The sequence below is a fragment of the Phasianus colchicus genome, chromosome 12 (genome assembly GCF_987193195.1).
Source record: "Phasianus colchicus chromosome 12, bPhaCol1.hap1.1, whole genome shotgun sequence".
Lineage (NCBI taxonomy): Eukaryota > Metazoa > Chordata > Aves > Galliformes > Phasianidae > Phasianus > Phasianus colchicus.
This window is the reverse complement of record NC_143447.1, coordinates 4,573,030-4,592,255: the sequence shown is the minus strand read 5'-3', so window position 1 is coordinate 4,592,255 and position 19,226 is coordinate 4,573,030. Positions and strand designations below refer to the sequence as shown.

Below are 19,226 nucleotides of genomic sequence, written 5' to 3'. Positions count from 1 at the left end.
AACACATTGTCAAAACCCACACTTTGTTCATTCAGTACTAGCTTCACCTCTAACCAGTGCCAAAAAAGAGGCTCTCAAGAGTGCTGTGCCTGATTGGCTGTTGTCTGTGACATGTCATCTTTATCACTCTCTTAGATTTCTCACTCTACCTCAGAGATTTGGTCAAGGACTTAGTAAGAGCCCAGGTATCTGGAAACTGAGTGATAGTTTTGTTCCCAGCTGCTTTGATTATGCAGTTCTTAAATTACTTTCTTAACAGAATATTCCTGCTAAATACCCTTTTTTAAACAATATTACATTCAGTGTAAATTATAGCATTTTGTTCCATTGTGTTATTAAAAGGAGCTTTCTACAGAATGCGTTCTGTTTTTGACACTTGAAATGTGATTGTAAATCACCCTGTTTGAATGGCAGCTCACAGTGGCACTGAAGTTATTGTCTTCCTTTCCATTAATTTCAGGGACAGAGTGGGTGGATCCAGAAGACCCAACAGTCATTGCAGAGACAGAGCTATTGGGAGCTGCAGCATCAATTGAGGCTGCAGCAAAGAAGTTAGAGCAGCTGAAACCAAGAGCCAAGCCAAAGGTGAGTGTCCCAATTGTTTCTTTGAAGGTAATAAGGTAGATGATGCATATAGCCTATATGTTGGCTTGCTATTTGTTACCGTCCATGACAATGGCATAAACAATAAACAGTTTGCATCTGTCTCAGTACCACTAGATGCAGCACAAGGTAGGACTTAATTCTGAAGAAAAAGGTTAAAAAGATGCTTTTCAGGGAGCAAGTCAAGTACAAGACATGAGCAAGCAAAGGAAGAAAAGCCAAGGATTAAAAATGCTGTGTTACAGTATAATTACTATTGATTATTTAGCTTTCTGTTTCCAAACTTACTTTACTGTTATGAAAAATCATTCTCACTTGCTGCCCTGTGAAGAGCTTTTGTTCTCATCTGAACATGTACAGCATAGTGGGATAAAGCAGCAACATCTGCTAAAAGAGTAAATGCTTTGGTATCAAATCACATATGTTGTATCTCCCTTTTTCTTCAATTTTCCTGAAGAAAAATGAATTACAGTTCTCTATGAAAGCAGGTAGTGTTGCATCTTGCCATGTAATTTCAAACCTATCTGAATATATTACATAAAATAAAGTCAACTGTCTTCATGAGCGATACAGTGGGAATGTCTGATACAGCTGTTACTTCTGTCTGTGTGGTTCACGTGACTGGATCACCAAGAATTGCTACCTTTTGCCTACATGGAATAAGGGACAAGCATTAGAAGAAATAACTGTTGCATATAATTCTGTCTTTAAAATGAAATTACGCTTTAGCTTTGTGTAATTTAATTCAGGAAGGACAACGTCTACTTTCCTGCTTAAGCTGATTTGTAGGTACAAAACTGTTTAAACTGTTTTCTAAGGCTAATGAAAAATCTTGCTAAAAAGCAGGCCCCCAAGAATTGTTTGGAATTTTTGTATCACATTTTGGTATCCTGCCATTCAGGATCATCAAATGAAACAGTTCTTGGTAGCTTCACTCACTTTTTGAGGACCTTTTTTCCCCATTTGGTGACAGGAATAAATTAGTTCATGAAAAAGCAGTGCTCTTTGTGTTTTTTAACAAGTGCATCCATTTTGTTTACAAAGAAAAAATGGTTCCTTATAATGAGATTCAGCAGAGCAGAGGACACAGGCTGAGTTGGAGGAGAGGAAGAGTCCTCCATCACCTTTTCTATACACTGACTGCACAATAGCATATGTGTGTTGCCTGGTTACCATGGAGCAGTTTCTTTCCAGTATCTAAACCACTTCAGGGTCATTGTAATTTTCTAGTGAATACAGATCCCACACCTGCTCCTCATTTAACATGTTAATTTGAACATCCAGCTTCTCTGTGATTTATTGGTCTGCTTGTTTGTCATTTTCATAAAGTAAAATTTGTTTTTTGCTTAATTTGGATATCTAACAACCCTTCCAATCTGTACTTCGGTGTTTAATCTCTTTCACAACATGAATTGTAATGTACGTCAAAGATATGAGAAGATTGCAGAGCAGCTCAAATATCAGTTTTCCTGTTGAACAGTTAAATTTTGCATAAGACCAGTGTTATCTAGTGTCTTCTGAGAGCAGGATTGCCTGCACTGAACAGCCTGTCTTTCTGATGCTGTCTTTGACAACATATATGGTGCTGTAGTTGAATACCTAGGCTAGGTGATAGGGTTGATAGAATAGATTTTACTTACGCTCAGTGCAAGAAATGCAGCAGTAGTAGCTATCTTCTACAATGGAACAGATAGCTGGTCCAGCTAGTCCATTATCTTCCCTTGGTTAGTAAGAATCATCATTAAGTAAACTGGCAGAGAAGTCCTTTGTTGATTATTTTAGAACAATCTGCCTGCAGGAAAACCACCATCTTCTTCATTGTTAATTGGTGGCTGATTCTCTATTTTTGGGCAAGCTTCTTTTAGACTTGAAATTTTCATCTTTGTTTTTTCCAGTTTGTCTGTTATCTCTAAAGAGAACTTCAGTGGTTGAAGGTAGGGTCTTTTTTTCCTCATTTGTTCCACTATCTTAAATTTTTTTGTATTCATATTTTTTAATTATTTTTTTCCTGTTTCCTCTTAGTATTTTTGCACCAATTGTTCATGCAGCCACCTCTTGCCCCTCATTCTGTAAATACAAACCTGGCTGTAAAATAACAGACTCCTAAAATTCCTAATGTTTTGCAGAAAAAAAAAAAAAAGTAATTAAAACAATATGCTTTGTTAGTACTGAAAAAAGAATGCTAAGGAAAGTGGTGCTGTAGACAATATATAACAGCAGAGAGCATTGCAGTATGTACACTATTCTGTTGGTATGCTCTTCATGCTTCTATGTAGGCATATGCCTTCAAACACAACAGTCTTTTGTAGTCAATAAGAGTTCCCTGCTGCTAGCTTTCAGCAGTTTATCCTTTTTTTCCCCAAGATGAATCAAATCTGGATGTCTTTTTCTGCAGGACTCTGTGTGATATGTTTGATATATTAGGTTGTTATTTAATCCAACTATATATCAAACATATTCCTACAGTGTCCTGCCCTGTCTCCGAGGGTTTTAACATAGTAGAAGGCAATATGAAGGAGTACATTCACTCTCAAGCAGGCTTAGAAGACTTCTTGCAGACTCATAATCAAATCTGATTTTAAATGTATCTACAAAGTGCTCCTCTATCAGTATCAGCTCCTCTTTGAAAGATTTATAAGTTGTGTAGGGCCTTTTATGGTAACAAGCAGCAGCTATGCCAAGAGCTGACTTTCTCTGAAATGGTTATTGTGTTTTTCATGGCTCACTGCACTAAATTATCCATATAGATTTCTTCTTTATGGAATAGAAGGTGAGAGCTACTTGAAAAGAAAATGGCTTGTCTTTCATAATTTTTTTTTAATGTTTAGCAGTGACATTGGGGTTTATTTGTTCTCCTATTAACCCTGACTTTATTTATGCCACCCCTAATAAAGGAGATTCTGTAGGAAACAGGTCAAAAGAAAGTACAGAAACAAATTATATTCTTTTTAATGGCATAATCAACGTTTTTATACTGCAGGTTTTGTAGCTAGCCTAACAGTTTTGGCTTGTCTGTTCTGGTGATCTCATCTTCCAATCCACTTACACCCGTACATAGTCAATAACAGCTTATTAGTTTAAGCTTATGGAAGAAGCAGTGCTGTCTTTTGGTGGCTAACTGAAGAAGGAAAGGTTAATCACTGGTCTCACACGTCTGATTTTCTAAAGAAATAACAAATAGCTCTCTAAAGTAACTCAAAATATTACAATGTAAACTTTTTTGCTGTCGCATCATTTGTTTGTGACTTTGTTCATAAAGGCTGTGAAGTGATGCAAGCTGTGACTGCACTATTGATGAGCATGAGCCTACCATGACACAGTCTTTAATAATGAGAGTAAGAAGAAAAATGACACTTCTTGTAGGGCTCTTTACTGTGTGCTCAGTCTTGGACTTCTACATGTCCCTGTAGCTGAGGAAAGTTTTTAGGTAGGTACAGGAAGGTAAACACACCCATGGTGCTGACTAAGCATTCTTTCTACTCCATCTCAGGCAAACATGTCCAGCCCTTAGATGTCATACTTGAAAATGCTGAAGGGAGAGACTAGAAAATAAGGCGTTCTTAGAGAAAATGAAAACTCATCAGAAATACTACAGTTTGAATATAGTTAAAAACCAGTTCAAAAATAAACTCTTCACATGGTGGATCAAATGTGAATAGTTTTTTTTTTCCTTTTTTCTGTAAGTATAAGGAGTTGTTCAATGACAGGAAATGTAGGTATTGGAGGTTTGAGAAACTCAACATGATTACTATTTAGATATAATAATGTTTGTGATTTTACATTTGCAGGCATAGACAAAAATTTAGATGGAACGTGAGTTGTTCATTTTATAAAGACATGTACTTCAGTTGATGAGATTAGCCCAACAGCAAGACAAATCTTTTACTTTGCACTAGGTGGCTCTTCCTAGTAAGAAATAATTTAAAGTGCCAAGCAATTTCATCTATGTGTCAGTTTTTAATTTTTAGATTTTATGCTGTCCATGGACACTACAGTTTCATCTCCTGTATTTGTTTTAGTTGGTATGGTAGCAATGATATGAAATGCTGTAGGATTGAACATTGTTTTATGCTATTTTGTAATTAATTATAATCATTATTTTTTTTTAATAAATGAGTATTATTTAATCAGATGGTAGCAACCGGAGAACAAATCTTGCCTTAAAAGCAGATGTGTGCATTTAGCCTTGCAAATGAAGTGCCCAATTTTCTAACTCAAACACATTGCTCGTATTCCTAAAGTTATTACTTGACACAAGAATGTGGTGGTTGCATAAGTTGGGAAAAAAAGCTGTACTTCAAAAGCCTCATGTGTCCCAAGGTGGTCTGTTGTGGTATCATATCCAGCAGTCCTGCTCTGTTGGATTCTGGTAGGCTTGTGATTGGATCACAGTCAAGAAATTACACTAGGTTTTTTTGTATCTGTATAAAAAAAAGAAGATTACTTATCTATCTATTTTGTTAACTCTTTAGAAACTAGTATGCATGCTTAAATGGATAAACAATTTTAGTATATGCCTAAATGGTTAGAAAGTCAAGTAAGTTTTTATGGCGAATCAGATTTAACAAGTTAGAAACCTCATTAAGTGGATTTGATATATTTACACGTGCTTGTGGGAAGATATGTTTGGATGATTTTAAGCATTCCAGGCAGATCTTTGGAACTTTGTATCTTCAAGATGACTGAACCAGACTGCTGCACAGTGCTGCTCTCTGTGCAGTAACTCTTACAAAAAGCTGCTGAACCCATTCATTTGCTTGGTGTCTGTGTTACATTTCTTAGTACAGGTGTATGAGACTATATACACCTACCACTCTTCTTTTTTAATTCTTACGTCTTTAAGTATTTAGAAAACACTCCATCTAATTTAGTGCTTCTGGAAGCTGTAAAGATAATTTTGATATGTGAAGGCATAGAAAAGTCTTTTCAGGCTTTTCTGAATGTAATTTCGAGTATGCCCAGTGGAATTTAATTTATTAGAAAGTTGAAGACAGTTCTTGATTTAGCTTGTGTGATATTCAATTTCACATGGATCAACCACAGCTACAACTTAGTATTTAAGTTCACTTATGTTAATTCTTAGCTGTGGACCACGTGAAATTTCTTTGCAGAAAATGTTGTACCTCTTTTTGAATCTAGTCCTGTGTTTCAAAGCTTTGTCACCGCTTGCATATGTTCTTGATCTTGCAAATGCAACTGTTTTCTTGTGGATAATGTGTGACATTGTTTTTTTCTTGGTTATAGCAAGCAGATGAGACTCTGGATTTTGAAGAACAGATCTTGGAAGCAGCTAAATCCATTGCAGCTGCTACCAGCGCCCTTGTGAAGTCAGCTTCAGCAGCACAGAGAGAACTGGTGGCACAGGGAAAGGTGGGTAAAAAGGACAAGTTGCAACAGGGAAAGCATCAAAATGGAATCTGGTCTCTTAACTGTTCCATGTTAATACAGAAGGAAAGGAGCTTGGGAGTGAGTAACGAAAACTGCTTAAAAACGAAAACAAGCATCATTTTAATCTATCTGTTAGAGAAAAGCTATAGTTTACTATTCCAATAGGAGTACACCTGTCAAATTTAGTGTCATATTAACAAATCTGTTCAGCCTGTTTTACTGAGTAGATAGCCTTTTGCTCTATTCCTTATTATTCTAAAGAGACTTGCTGAAAGGTCACAAATTTTTGCAGTGGATGGCTTTAAGTGTTAGCTGCCTGCCTCCGTGGAGATTCTGTTCTCTTGAGCCAGCGAGTAAGGCTAGGATACGTAAAGGAAGAAATTAGCCCTAACTAAAATGAAAACGTAGTGGGGAAAAAAAACTTCAGAATCGTTTGTGCAAGATCCTCTCATTATGATTCACAAATAAATAAGGCCATTAAGATAATTCTGACATAATGAAGCCCAACGTCACGTTCTTTCTCTCTTATCGGTCTTTACTGATTATTAGTTTTTAGATAATTGTCACTTTTGGGTATCCTCAGATGCCTGTGGTGGCCTGTACTTCCATAGAAGTACAGCCAGATGTACAGGAAGTGATTCCTTCTGCAATGATTGACCAAATCCTTGCCCATAGTGAATGGCTTCAGTGTGTCAGATGGGAGGAATTCATTGTTGATACTGGGGGAACCATTTTGCTTTTGCAAGAAACCTTCTGAGGCATGTGGGCTCTGGTATGTAGGAGGAAAGATAAATTTGATCTGCTGCATATCCAGTACTTCAATACTGAACAGTAAGTGGTAATTACTGTTGGCTTAGATTTCTCACTGACCTTTTGACTGGTCTGGAAGTGGTGGGATATATGGCTATCTGTGAACCAGGCACATTCTTGTCCTGTATAGATTTCCTACATTACTTGGTGCTAAGAATTTTTTTATTTCACCTGAAGTGGAAAGAAAATTGTTTCTTGATTGTTGCCAGTACTGCCAATGCCATGGACTCTTCAGTGGTTAAATTAAGAAGAAAAATGGGATGCTTTCCTCAAATACCACTATTAAGCATGAAGGCAGTTACAGGATATCCGTATGGATCCACATTCTGTTTTGTACCTTTCCTAATGCTAGAATCAGAAGAGATCAGAAATAATGTAGACGTGTAGTAGAGACAGAAATAACTTGTATTAAAGGTCAACTAATTGTGATCCACTGTTCAGTGTTGCTTATGCCAAAGATTTCAATGCAACAGATATTACTTTGGGATTTCTAAATGTGATTCAAGGATGGGACAGTTGAAGCTGAAGGCACGCTTGCTGACTACTAACTTTCAGGTGGACTTTGTGTTGTGTACTGCACACAGTTACAGCTACAGGTGTTCTCCTTTTTCCACTATTTGTTGTGTGCCTAAATCTAAGACAAAACAGTTGTATTTTCTGTTTCACTGTAAGTCATCTCTGAACTGTTTTCCTAGGTCGGAGCAATCCCTGCAAATGCAGCTGATGATGGACAGTGGTCTCAGGGACTTATTTCCGCTGTGAGTAACTACTTCTCTTATATGCTGGACTTCAAAATATTAGTGAAGGTAGCACCTTCTCTAAAGAAACTGTATCCTGTGACAATACGTAGTAACTTTCTTTACCGACTCCTAGGCCCGAATGGTGGCAGCTGCAACCAGCAATCTTTGTGAAGCAGCTAATGCTTCAGTACAAGGCCACGCTAGTGAGGAGAAGCTCATCTCATCTGCAAAACAAGTCGCAGCTTCTACAGCACAATTGCTTGTAGCTTGCAAAGTGAAGGCTGATCATGACTCTGAAGCCATGAGGAGGCTACAGGTACTTGTATTCTTTACTACCAAAAACCCATAGTAGCCCAATGTACACACTGTTTTAATACTGCATGGGCAAATCCAAAATGTTAGGAAGTTTTCTGTGTTTTCAGACTTCAGTCCAGTTTTTCTTTGTAGGATTCTAGGGGAAACTACCATTCATCAAAGGTCAAGTGATTGTGCATTGGGCATTATTTGGCAGTAGCTAAGGCTCACTTCACTCATTCTTCATTTTTGAATGATGCTAAGAAATGCAAGTAGTTACTAGTCTGTGCCTAGCCCTGGTTTAGATGCAGTATCAATAGGTTCATCCTCATGGTCAATCTCAGGAATACACCAGCTGAGAATGTTTACTGTGTGCATTTTTGTGGCAACTGAATATACTGAATTTTTCTGCAATCGTTCTGTATTCAGTTAGACTCCTTGCATACAGCCTGCAAATTGTTAAGCATGCTTAAGTTGGTTGCATATTTTCTGACTTCTGCAAGATTATACGTATATGTTCAACGAAGTAATCACTTCAGTTCTGCCAGCTAGGCTTGTGATTAGTTTTCCTCTGTTTCTAGGAGGCAAGTGACATCAATTGTAAGCAGAATGTTTCTAAAATTGTGAATCGTCATCAGACCAAAAAACAAACAAACAAAAAAAAAAAAGAAAAAGAGCTACTGAAGCAATATCTCACCTATAGTCTATCGTAACATTTTTGAATGAAAATTGTTTCCTTTTACTTTATACATCATTTCATGTTGAGTTTGTATGAACTTCTGAATTAGCACTGAGTTATGAGGAATAAAGTCTACTGTTTTAAAGGTATTCATTTTAAAAATGGCTGCAGCCTTTTCTGAGTTCAGTCTTGCAGGTTCAGTTTGGAATGTAAGAACTACTTCAGCTCCTTTTTTTCACACCATCAACATAGAGAATCCTTGATGATAGTGGAATTTCCCCTTTTTTGTTATTTCCAGAGCTGTTACTAATGGACACTCGCTATAACAGTTGGTGTATGGATAGACTGAATCAAGTCTCATAGAAATACATGTAATTGAGTATCTGTTTGAGCAACAGAAAATGAAAATAACATTTTTTTTCTAAGTAGAAAAGTGGGAGTGCTTAGGAGTAGAAAATGTAGAGTATATGAAATCTGTTTTTGAAGATGGTGGCATCTTAATGTTAACCTTGGAGATGAGATGGTTTTACTACTATAACAGTGGATTCGTATGGATTGACTTGTCATGGGTCATTGGAGGTATCAGAGCTGGTAGATAGTTCTGACTGTAATCTAATCTTCATTTTATATACAAACTTTGAGATAAATCTGAATGAATTTTAAATGCAGAATGAAAAGTACAAAGAGGAACAAAATCATGTTCTAGAGGCCATGTTTTCTCAGCTCTGTCAGGAAATTCAGGGTACTCAGTCACTGTAGGCAAATATTATTAAATAGACATGGAATGTGAAAAGTTGGAAGGGAATATGGAAAGAAGTCCAAGCACTGACTGAAATTGAACTTTGCCACTTTACCAAGTGTTGCATTTGTCCCAAAATGAATAATGAAGGGAAAAGCAGTTTGTGCTTAGAAATAGGGTCCTTTATCATAGCTAAACCATTTAGTTGATATCTATCAGATATTTTTAGTGGTGGATTTGCCAGATCTACTGTGATTTTTCAGCTGGCTTTGCCTTTAGCACAAATGTTTTCATATAGTCTAGTCAATGGGTTAGGTTTGAGTGTATTATGTTTTTCTTTCCTACCCCTACACACAACAGCAAGGTTTGGGAGCAGACATTTGAACTGTGTTTCCCATGAATACTGATTTGGCCTGTTACTACAGGAGTCTAGGTAACAAGTTCCTTCTGGTATCGCTACGAAATTCTTCACAGTTGTTTCTTTTGCTCAGAAGGTGGAAATATCTTTGAATGGTGGCCTATCCCATTCTGTGAAGTTGTTTCATTGCTAAAGCACTTGAAATACATTTATGGATCCACCTTTCAGTATTTCTATGTACAACTGAGTAGAACACGTAGCTCAGTCTCTCAGTCAGTCTCTTAGAATGAGTAATCCATGATAACCCCTCAGCTCTAAATCCTCATCAGTGTAGAGATTTCTTGCCTCCGTTCAATTACTGATGATGTAGAGGTGGGAAGAAGGATTCCAGTAAGAGCCAAGAGGTAGTGTAGGTCAGATCTTTGAAATATAAAATATTGAAATATGAAATGTGACTTAGGGGGGGCAAGTTTAAAGAACTGCCAGTGGTATATGGAAGATCTAATTTACACTTCCATGTGCAGCTCTGCCTTTTAGCTCTATTAAGGAAGATGGATTTTTGAAGATTAATTAGCTTTTCATGGAAACAAAGAAAATAAAAACAACAACCAGCTTCTTGCATAGTTAAGCAAAGATGTTTCAGTTTTGGTGCTCAGAACTGATGTTGCAATTATGCTTTTTTTGTTATTACTAAATTTCTTTTCTTTCCCCAAGGCTGCAGGAAATGCTGTCAAGAGAGCATCAGACAATCTTGTCAGGGCAGCCCAAAAAGCAGCTTTTGGAAAAGCAGAAGATGACGATGTTGTGGTCAAAACAAAATTTGTGGGTGGCATTGCTCAGGTTGGTACAATTGTGAAAAACTATAGCAGAGAGAAACTGTCTCATGGAGAAGCAGCAGAGTGTTACAATGTCCATATGCTGTATTGCGGACTAGACAAAGCTATGTAGAAATCTGTGAGTTGCGTGATGACTCACTGTTAGGTAACCACTGAGAGCAGCAAAGTGAAATAATATAGCATGACTGCATCTCTTCATTGAGCTTTTACCATAAAAGCAGCTGCAATAGTACAATATCTTTTTTTTTTTCCTAATTAAATTAATGGTTCTTTTCAAACCTCTATAAGGCACTTAAAATATCCCATAGTCTTACTGGAACACCAGTTTTGCATATGCGTCATCATCAAAGACAAAGATAGCAAAAGGTAAGAACTGATGAAATTTCATCACTCTAACCTTAATATGAGAAAATAATAGATTCCAAGGGTCTGAGGTTATACTAGCTTCTGAATTTGATGTTGTGAATTTGGATCAGCATGTACTGTGGTTACCATTTAAAATGTACTGAAACTTGTTATTTCTGTGTGTCCATGGTACTGTCTTTTCTTTTCTTACATTTCAAGATGCAGAAAAATACTATGAATACCTGGAAAAATGAACACACAATTTTTGCTAACCCCTCACTCAGTGCTGTGGAGAGCATAGCACTGTAAAATCCAACATGGGTGTATGGTAAAACTGCTGGAAGAGTCGTCTTTTTGAGTTCTCTATAAGAAACAAGAGGGAATGAGTACAGTTCTTGTTGGAACCTGAAAAGCATTCGAGCAGCTCCTACTGAAGTCATTGAAACTTCTCTGGAAGATGCTTATAGCCATTGTGAAACTAGTGTCATAGAAAAGTTGTCTTACAGACTGCATTCATTTCTGTCATAATTAATGCTTCTTTTTCTAGATCATTGCAGCTCAAGAAGAAATGTTGAAGAAGGAAAGAGAGCTGGAAGAGGCAAGGAAAAAGCTTGCTCAGATCCGCCAACAGCAATACAAATTTCTCCCCACAGAGCTGAGAGAAGATGAGGGTTAGCCTGCTGAGATTTTCTTCTTGCCTTTTTTCCTTTATTCCTCTTTTTAAAAAATTTCCTTTTAAAGAAATAAGCTAAGGGGGGACAGTAAAGTGAGAACTGATCTGACAACATTCTGGTATGTCAAGCACTTACCTAAATAAACTGCCTATCACAGCTTTGGATGAACAGAGAGCAATAACCACTTGTTCTTTGTCATCTGGGAGTGCATTCTGTGATGATCAAGTAATGATACAGTATTGAGTTCATTCCTGTTCCTTCCTGGACTTACATCTCAGAAGAGAATCTTTCTCTTTTTACTGAATATTTTAAATCAGTATTATTGTCACTTTCTTGATGCTTGACACATTTATTGTTCCTTGACTTGATATAAAATGTTCATAATATTAGTAGGAAAACAGTCAAGAAATCATGCCTGTGATAAATACCACATGAGCTGGTGGCTCTCCCCCACCCACCCTTGTAATAAGAAGACCAAGACAGAAAAGGATGTATGTCTGAGTGGGAAAGATGCACAAGTGTGGTTTTGAAGAAAATGCCTGGCCTGTCTGTTATATAACTAGTTCATCCCAAAACTGGAGGAATTCTCTGCACCTGTTTGCACTAGTATTATTACTCCTTACCTGATAGCAACAAGCTTCTGCTTGTGCAGTATTATGGTTCACAAAATGTGGCAATAGCCATTCTTTAAAGAGCGCAGAAAACAAAGAAATGAAAACCTTGTCACTGCCTCAATAATAGCAGGTTCATGAAGGAAAATGCTGTTCCAATTATATACCTCTAATGTGTGACTACTTTTACAGTATTATACACACACACACATGCTCTCACATTGGACTGAGTAGTTTGTGTTTTGTTTTCTAGTTTAAATTATCTGGTTTGTACTGTGGGATTTCTATCAGAATGTATGCTAGTTAAAAAAGGGAAATACCCCAGTACAACAGAAGACTATCACAACTCTTGGTATTCTTCTAATAATTTCATTTGTAATTATTTTGTTTTGAAACCTGTGGGTATTGTAGGAGAAAAGAATAAGTGATTTACAAGTAGACCTTTCTTGTAATATAAAAAATAAAATTTTGGACTCTAGGGAGTTTATTTTCATACTTGGAATTGATGAAAATGTACTCACCAAAGAATTGCAGAGAAGGAATAGCAGCAGTCTAAGCAGCTGCAGAAAGGTACTGTATGTTCTCAATATCTCTGTTGTGACCTAAACAATAGCAACATGGGTAGAGTGAGTAAAAGCATTTTATCCTGTCAGAGAAAGAACACAAACTACAGCAACTTTAAGTAATAAAAGCTAAACTATTTGAGTAACTACAGAACCATCATTTTTCCTAACAACAATTTCCAATGTACCTCCGTTCAAGCCCTCTTAAAAAAAAAAAAAAAAAAAAGTCAAGTCTATTTAGTTCAAAGGTGTTGCTGCTACAGTGCTTCTGAAGGCTGTGCTGTCTTTAGATACCTATTACATACCTCCAACTGAGCCTATTATGTTATGAGCATACCCACCTAGTCAATATTGCAGAAATACTTGTCTTGTAGACTCAGAAGTAATTCCTAGTGATATGTTTATTGGTTTAGATAGTGCTAACTTTTCATTTAAGTTACTTGCATGACATATAATTACCAAGACTTTTGTCACACTAGTGTTAAATATATAGGAAACATGATTACAGAATTAATAAGTACTAGCGTGTATGAAGATTTTCTTTTTTGGCAGAGTTTCTTCTCTGGTACTGAAATATTTCAGATTCAATTGAATTGTTGGATTATCTACACTGAGAGGGGAAAAAAAAAAAGGTAGATACCAGATAGAACTGCTGGCATTGACAGATGTGCTGTGAAGTGTAGGTTTGTGTCCATACACAAACCCTTACTATCAGATGCAGGCAATTCTGAGTTCTGCAATTTCCAATTCAGCACAATTGATATTTTTTTCTTTCAACTGTTACACAGTGAATTCAGTGAGTAGTGTCACGGAATCTTAGGTGGAAAGGTAAATCAGTTTTATTTTTCTAAGGCCTCAATAAAGACAGCTCCAGGTGACAGAGATTTTCCGCTGCTGCTGGTAGGTCAAGCTTCTTTGCAGTTTTTTTCTTTTTTCTAATTCAGGTAGCCTCACATTCCCATCTCTATTTTTTGATAGACCTTCCAGACAGATTTGTTACTGCTCCCCTTTCAAGCTGTGTTTGACCTATTTAGTCTCATCAAAGCAAGAAGAAAGATGACGCTGTTCTTAGTACCATGACAGTATTTTACTGTAGGTATATATAATGTTGTAATATATTTTGATCAGAATGGTATTTGCCAGTTTGAAAGAAGCCAAAATCTTGGTCAAATGCAGCTATATGGAAATAGCATGGCTAGGATATTTTATCATACTATGGATGGGAAGAGCATGCTCTAATTGTATAGCAGATAAAAGTGTTTGGAAAGTCCATTTCAGCACAGTTGTTTTGAGGCCTATCTGTTTCAGATTTAGTACTCCCTCTTATCGGACAAGGAAGTATTATTCTTTTTTCTCCTTAGCTGTGTGCTCCACAGAGGAAACACAGTCAGCTAAGTAGCTCAACTTGAACAGCTCAGTGAGTTTTTTTTACTGTGAACTTTGAGTCTTGATCTGGGAAACATTCAGAGAACATAAACTTATCTGAAAGCTTTCTATTTCAATTTATTCTTGCTGTTACAATTTGCAGTACCACTGAAGTCCAGATGTGCACATCTGTGGAGTTTGGAACTAGTCCGTGCATTTGTTTGGCATGGAAACTTGCAGCAGGAAGTGACAAGTTGGGGTAAGGGATGAAGGTTAGTTAATAAGGAAGGCAGATGTTTACTTTGTGCTGTTAACTTGTGAAATGATAAATGGGCTCTGTTGTATCTCACCCTTCTTCATGTGGATTTCACTTTAAGAAATTGTATGCAAATTAAAAGCAAAATGCCTCAAAGTTGTTTGTGTATAAATAGTCTAGTGTTGTTTTCCCCAAGTGCCCAGGAAATAATTTGAATGGAACATTTTATCATGTCTGACCTTTTCCTTTTCTACATAAGAAGCTTCGAGGTAAGAAAAGATTTAAAACAAAAATTGATGGCTGGATTGTTGTTTCATCTGTTCTTTCCCCTTTTACTTTGTGCATCTTCATTACTTAATTCCTAATGAGGGAAGGCATAAATGTTCTAGAAACCTCCTCACTGAAAACACATATAGTTTGTGAGCACGTTTTCACTTTTAATTGGACCAAACATAAAATGTGTACACCAGAAGTATGGCTCATGCCATCAGTAAACTTATCTTTCCTAATTTTTTTCTGAATCTATAGGTTTAAATATTTTTATGCTTTATACTGCTAATGTTTTGTCCTTCTGTAACCGCATAATGATTACCAAATTATTTGCCTGTATTGGACGTGACTCCTGTAACTTGCTTTTCAGTACTCACAGCAGTGTAAGTTAAATGTGTTGTAGTTGTTCCTGCTTATGGAACAACACATTTCTGTGGCACAAACGTTGATGCCAAGTGCAGAAGCTTGCACTTGGTCATTTCAGGTGCTAGTCTGCTGCAGGTGGCTATTTTGACTGACCTTAGTATCCATAGTGAAGTCTGATGAATTGCCTTAGAAGTGAGAGATGCACAGGCTGCATCTAGCTCATGAGCTACATTTCATTTAACGTGTGAACTCTGTCCTTGGGTATAGAGCATCACTGAGTGAAGAACACTACAGAGATCCTTGAGCAAATGCCACTAAGTGCATGCAGTACAGGGTAGAGTCACACAGGGATATTTCAGACCAAGAGGCAACATCCCTACTTTCATCAGGGTGGTGGAGGGATGCACCTCCAAACTCATGCCATTTTGTTCTGTACCATTCAGGAAGACCTGAGGCACAACAGCATTCATTTCTTTAGTAGCTGGTAGTTCCAGTATTGGCAGAGTATGGCCTAATTCAGCTGCTGGGTGTCAGATCAGGGCTCTTACCAACTTGTTGTAGTCAACAAACTGTTGGACTTTGTGTAATAGCTGATTACAGCTTTATGTGAGCTACAGAGAGGTTTCCAGAAGGCACGATAAAGGTGGTGCTCAGCTGTGTGTATTGAGGAGCCTCTGCATAAAGCAGATACTGCAGAGGAGTTCCTGGCCCACAGTGTTTCAGCACCAGAGAAATTTAATAACAGGACTGATCAGATATAGCCAAGCTCAGTGAGCAGGCAGAAGCAACCATGTCTTGAACAGGGGGAATGATAAACGCATGGCAGTTTATATCTGACAGCATGAGTCATTTTACCTGAAGATCATTATTTCACTTACTGAGCTACAAGTACTTGACATTTTGTCACACTTTTTAAAAACTAATAAAGCAGTAGAGACTTCTGTTTTATCTCACATTAGCACACTTTGTTGCAGTGAAAGAACCTCCAGCATCTTTGTAAGTATATATCAGAATGTCTAGGAATAGTGAACTCTCACTTTAACATCTTCTTTTTCCATTTAAGTTTTACACCCGAGAAAGGTACAGAGGAGCTCACAGTTGCATTGTTGCACCATTATGTGTAGCTCTTATCTGGACACAAAATTAAATAATACATTGTGTTTTTGTCTATACCAACAAAAATGTCTAAATAATACACTGTATTTCGTCTACACCTGCAAAAATGTATAAATAATATATTGCATTTTTGTCTGTGCCAACAATAAGCCCTTGAAGGAATTCCTCCTGTTGTTTTGGTTTTGTATGAAAGTATTTGTGACTTATGTTGCACTTGTCATGCACTATTTCAGTGAAATAAGACAGAAGTATCTTTCTGCAGTGTGGGGAAAAGGCAGAATTCCCATCTGACAGAGGTTCTACGTACAGCTCCTCTGCACAGACATAACTATGAATGCTTACTTCGTATGTCAGTAATCCTTCAGTATCCTTAAAGCATGTTGACTACACATATATATAAAAGACAGACGCCAGTTATTCAAAGGTGCCTAATGTTTGGTTCTGTTGCCATGTTCTTTGGTTATTGTGGAGGGAAGGTTGATGTTGCTTTTATGTATGGTTTCTGTTTTATTCAACATCTTTCCATGTCATGTGCAACTCTGTATGTACATATAGGTTACTTCATCTGCTACATGAAATCTATTCCAGAATTCTTATCAGTTTCATTACTGGCAGTGTGACACTGCAGTTGGCAGGGTGGCTGGTGTTGATACTATTGCACTCATTGGGATCTTTTTTGCATTGTGAGTGCTCATCAGTTGGATCCATCACCAGGTGTATGTATCTTGTTGCTGTGGATCTGGTGACTTTCTTCCCTGTGGTCTCCATGATGGAAACAAGACTGAAGATGCTCTTATTTCAGGGCTGCTTAGCTTAGTAATGAAATGGCAGATGCAGAGGCATTATGCATGTTTTAGGCTAAATTCTTTAAAAATAGCTATTTAAAGTACTAAGCGTTTAAGATAACTTAAATTACTAGAAAAAGCATTTGGGGAATTTGCTGTCCATATTTTCTGTGCAGCATGACTTCAGTATGTGTTGAAACAACTTCAGAGGCGCTAGGGAAGTTAATTTTTTGTGCTTGCACAGTAATGCCTGAAGACTTTAAGACTAAACTGTGGGGGTTTGTTTTTGTGGTTTTTTTTTTTTTACAGGATTCTTATCCACAATAATACATGGGGTTTGCCCACTGCTAGTTTGGATAATATAAGGTTTATATATCAGACATTATAATTCTTTACCTGTTATTTTCTTTAAGTATATTTACTTATTTTAAAAACTGATAGGAGGAGCTGGTGATTTCTCAGTGTCCTAAAACATCCACTGTGAGAGTTTATCCTATGTGAAGAGGTTTTCTTTTGTACCTGTAATTTATATTCCTATAAAGTCAAAATCTCTTTATTGAAAATGTTGGGTAGAACTTCAAGCTCAGAAATTCAGAAGTTTGGAAGATGAAAATTTGTTTGCAGTACAGAATTAATTAGACTGATTTATCAGTCTCAGAAGTGTTCTGAAGTTTGGAAAAGATGCTGCATAAAGATAGTAACAATCAAAATATATTGTTTTCTTAATACAGTTCTTGCTTTTAAAGTGCGGAACTTCATAATGCTAATTGTAATCTGTGATCCTGCACAGATCACTATTCAATACTTTCTAGGCTGTTCACATAATCCTTCTGTTTTGAAATAAACACAGGTAGTGTGCTTCATCTTCTCTGAATACAGTATGCAGTCTTTTTCAGGACTGTTTGTAAGGTGCGATTAATCAAGTAAGAAGATCAGCGCAGTTGTTTGTTCCAGCATTATAGTGGATGATCTTTCAATTGAAACTGCATATCATATTTTTAAGTTATTGATTAAAATGTTTACTTGAACATAAACATATTGTTGATCTGCTTAAGTCTTGAAAGATCGGTCAGATTTTGGGCAGTGGATATACTATAAATGCACTATAAGTGCAGTAAGTTTTCCAGTTCGACAGCAAATGAGTTGCAATTTATTATGAATGTGCTGTCAGATGATAGCTTCGTATGCTTTGTTTATGAAACAGAAAAGATATTTATGTTCCAGTTCAGAAAATGTTATGGCACATATTTATGTTGTTTAAAAAGAAAAAACTCCTTTGTATTCTTTCTGTTATTTTTAACTTAAATGTGATTTAAGCCCATCCTCATGGGATTTCCAAAATTATGATGTTTCAGACATCAGAACCCATAAGCTTTACTGCATGCTGCTAGACAGCACAGTCTTTTCCATTATATCCAGCCCAATATTACTGTTGTGGTTTTCAAGTGTTAGTAGGAATACTCTGCTCTTAAAGAAGTTTTTTTTTAATTTGTGGACCGAAAAACACTACAGATGAGTAGCTCTCATTTTGATAAGAGCAAATTTTACTGTATTTTACATAATATAAATAAAAGTGAAATTATGTTGCAGGAGAGGAGGTGGTTTGTTCGGGTCCACTGAGCAGGTTGCACTGAATGAAATAACAAGTTACTTACTGTGAGCCAAGAACAAGATAGATCAGCAGAGACCTTGTCAAGGAATGGGTTAATGTTTGTATACCATTTAGTTGCTAACTGGTCTACGTTATTTTTTGCATTAAGGTTTTGATACTATGTTAGCTCTGCAGAAATCAGATGCATTCTTTTCCTGTAACTATATAGCAGAGGGACTTAAACAGTGATTGTGATTGGTGCCAAGAACAACTCTGTCTTTCACTGCCAATGCTTTAGATAAACATCCTGTCTTCCAGAGCTGAAATTAATCTGCAGGAATCCGTGCACAGTGCTTATGGCTTTGCCTCATGCAACTACTCCTGTTAAGGCACTAGCCTCAGCTCTTCAGTTTTTATTTAATGCTTTATTTTTCTGTCATTTTCTACAAGAGAAGTGACAGCTGTAGTAATTTGGACAGAGTTCTTGCAGGTTATTTAAATCAGCCTCCTGTTTTATTTTGCTGCCCGCAAAATTTGATGAAAATCCTGAGGCACTGAAACTTCTACTGCGACACTTATAGCAACAGAACCAGTCTTGAAGTTCTCTTACAGATACCTTTAGTCATCCCCCTGAGAATTAGACATTAACAGCACCACTGCAATGACTCCTGTCTATCTCAGTTACTTTTTGCTGTTGGCTATATAAGTATGAGAATCTTGTCTCTTCTAAATATCCATCCTTAGTTTGTATTTTTAACAGTAAAAACATGAAATTACACTATATTACTAACCATGGTAGTGCAATTCTTCTAGATCCAGTCTGAGGATTGTATCTAG

The 19,226-nt window shown here is 36.9% G+C and overlaps 1 protein-coding gene and 1 long non-coding RNA gene across 3 annotated transcripts in view; one reads left to right on the top strand and one right to left on the bottom strand.

Moving 5' to 3' along the window:
- Positions 1–14,722, top strand: part of TLN2 (talin 2) — a 143,958-nt gene extending 129,236 nt beyond the window's left edge. For both annotated transcript variants that reach the window (XM_031616420.2, XM_031616419.2), the window contains exons 53-58: positions 461–585; positions 5,848–5,973; positions 7,497–7,559; positions 7,675–7,857; positions 10,326–10,451; positions 11,340–14,722. In XM_031616420.2, coding sequence (XP_031472280.1) covers positions 461–585; positions 5,848–5,973; positions 7,497–7,559; positions 7,675–7,857; positions 10,326–10,451; positions 11,340–11,468 — 752 coding nt within the window. In that variant the 3' untranslated portion in view covers positions 11,469–14,722. The remainder of the gene's footprint in view (positions 1–460; positions 586–5,847; positions 5,974–7,496; positions 7,560–7,674; positions 7,858–10,325; positions 10,452–11,339) is intronic.
- LOC149916244 (uncharacterized) overlaps positions 4,753–19,226 on the bottom strand; it is a 35,397-nt gene continuing 20,923 nt past the window's right edge. Inside the window, exons 2-3 of the long non-coding RNA XR_016470288.1 lie at positions 12,599–12,679; positions 4,753–5,024 (exon numbers count right to left, since the gene is read on the bottom strand). This is a non-coding gene — a long non-coding RNA (uncharacterized LOC149916244). The remainder of the gene's footprint in view (positions 5,025–12,598; positions 12,680–19,226) is intronic.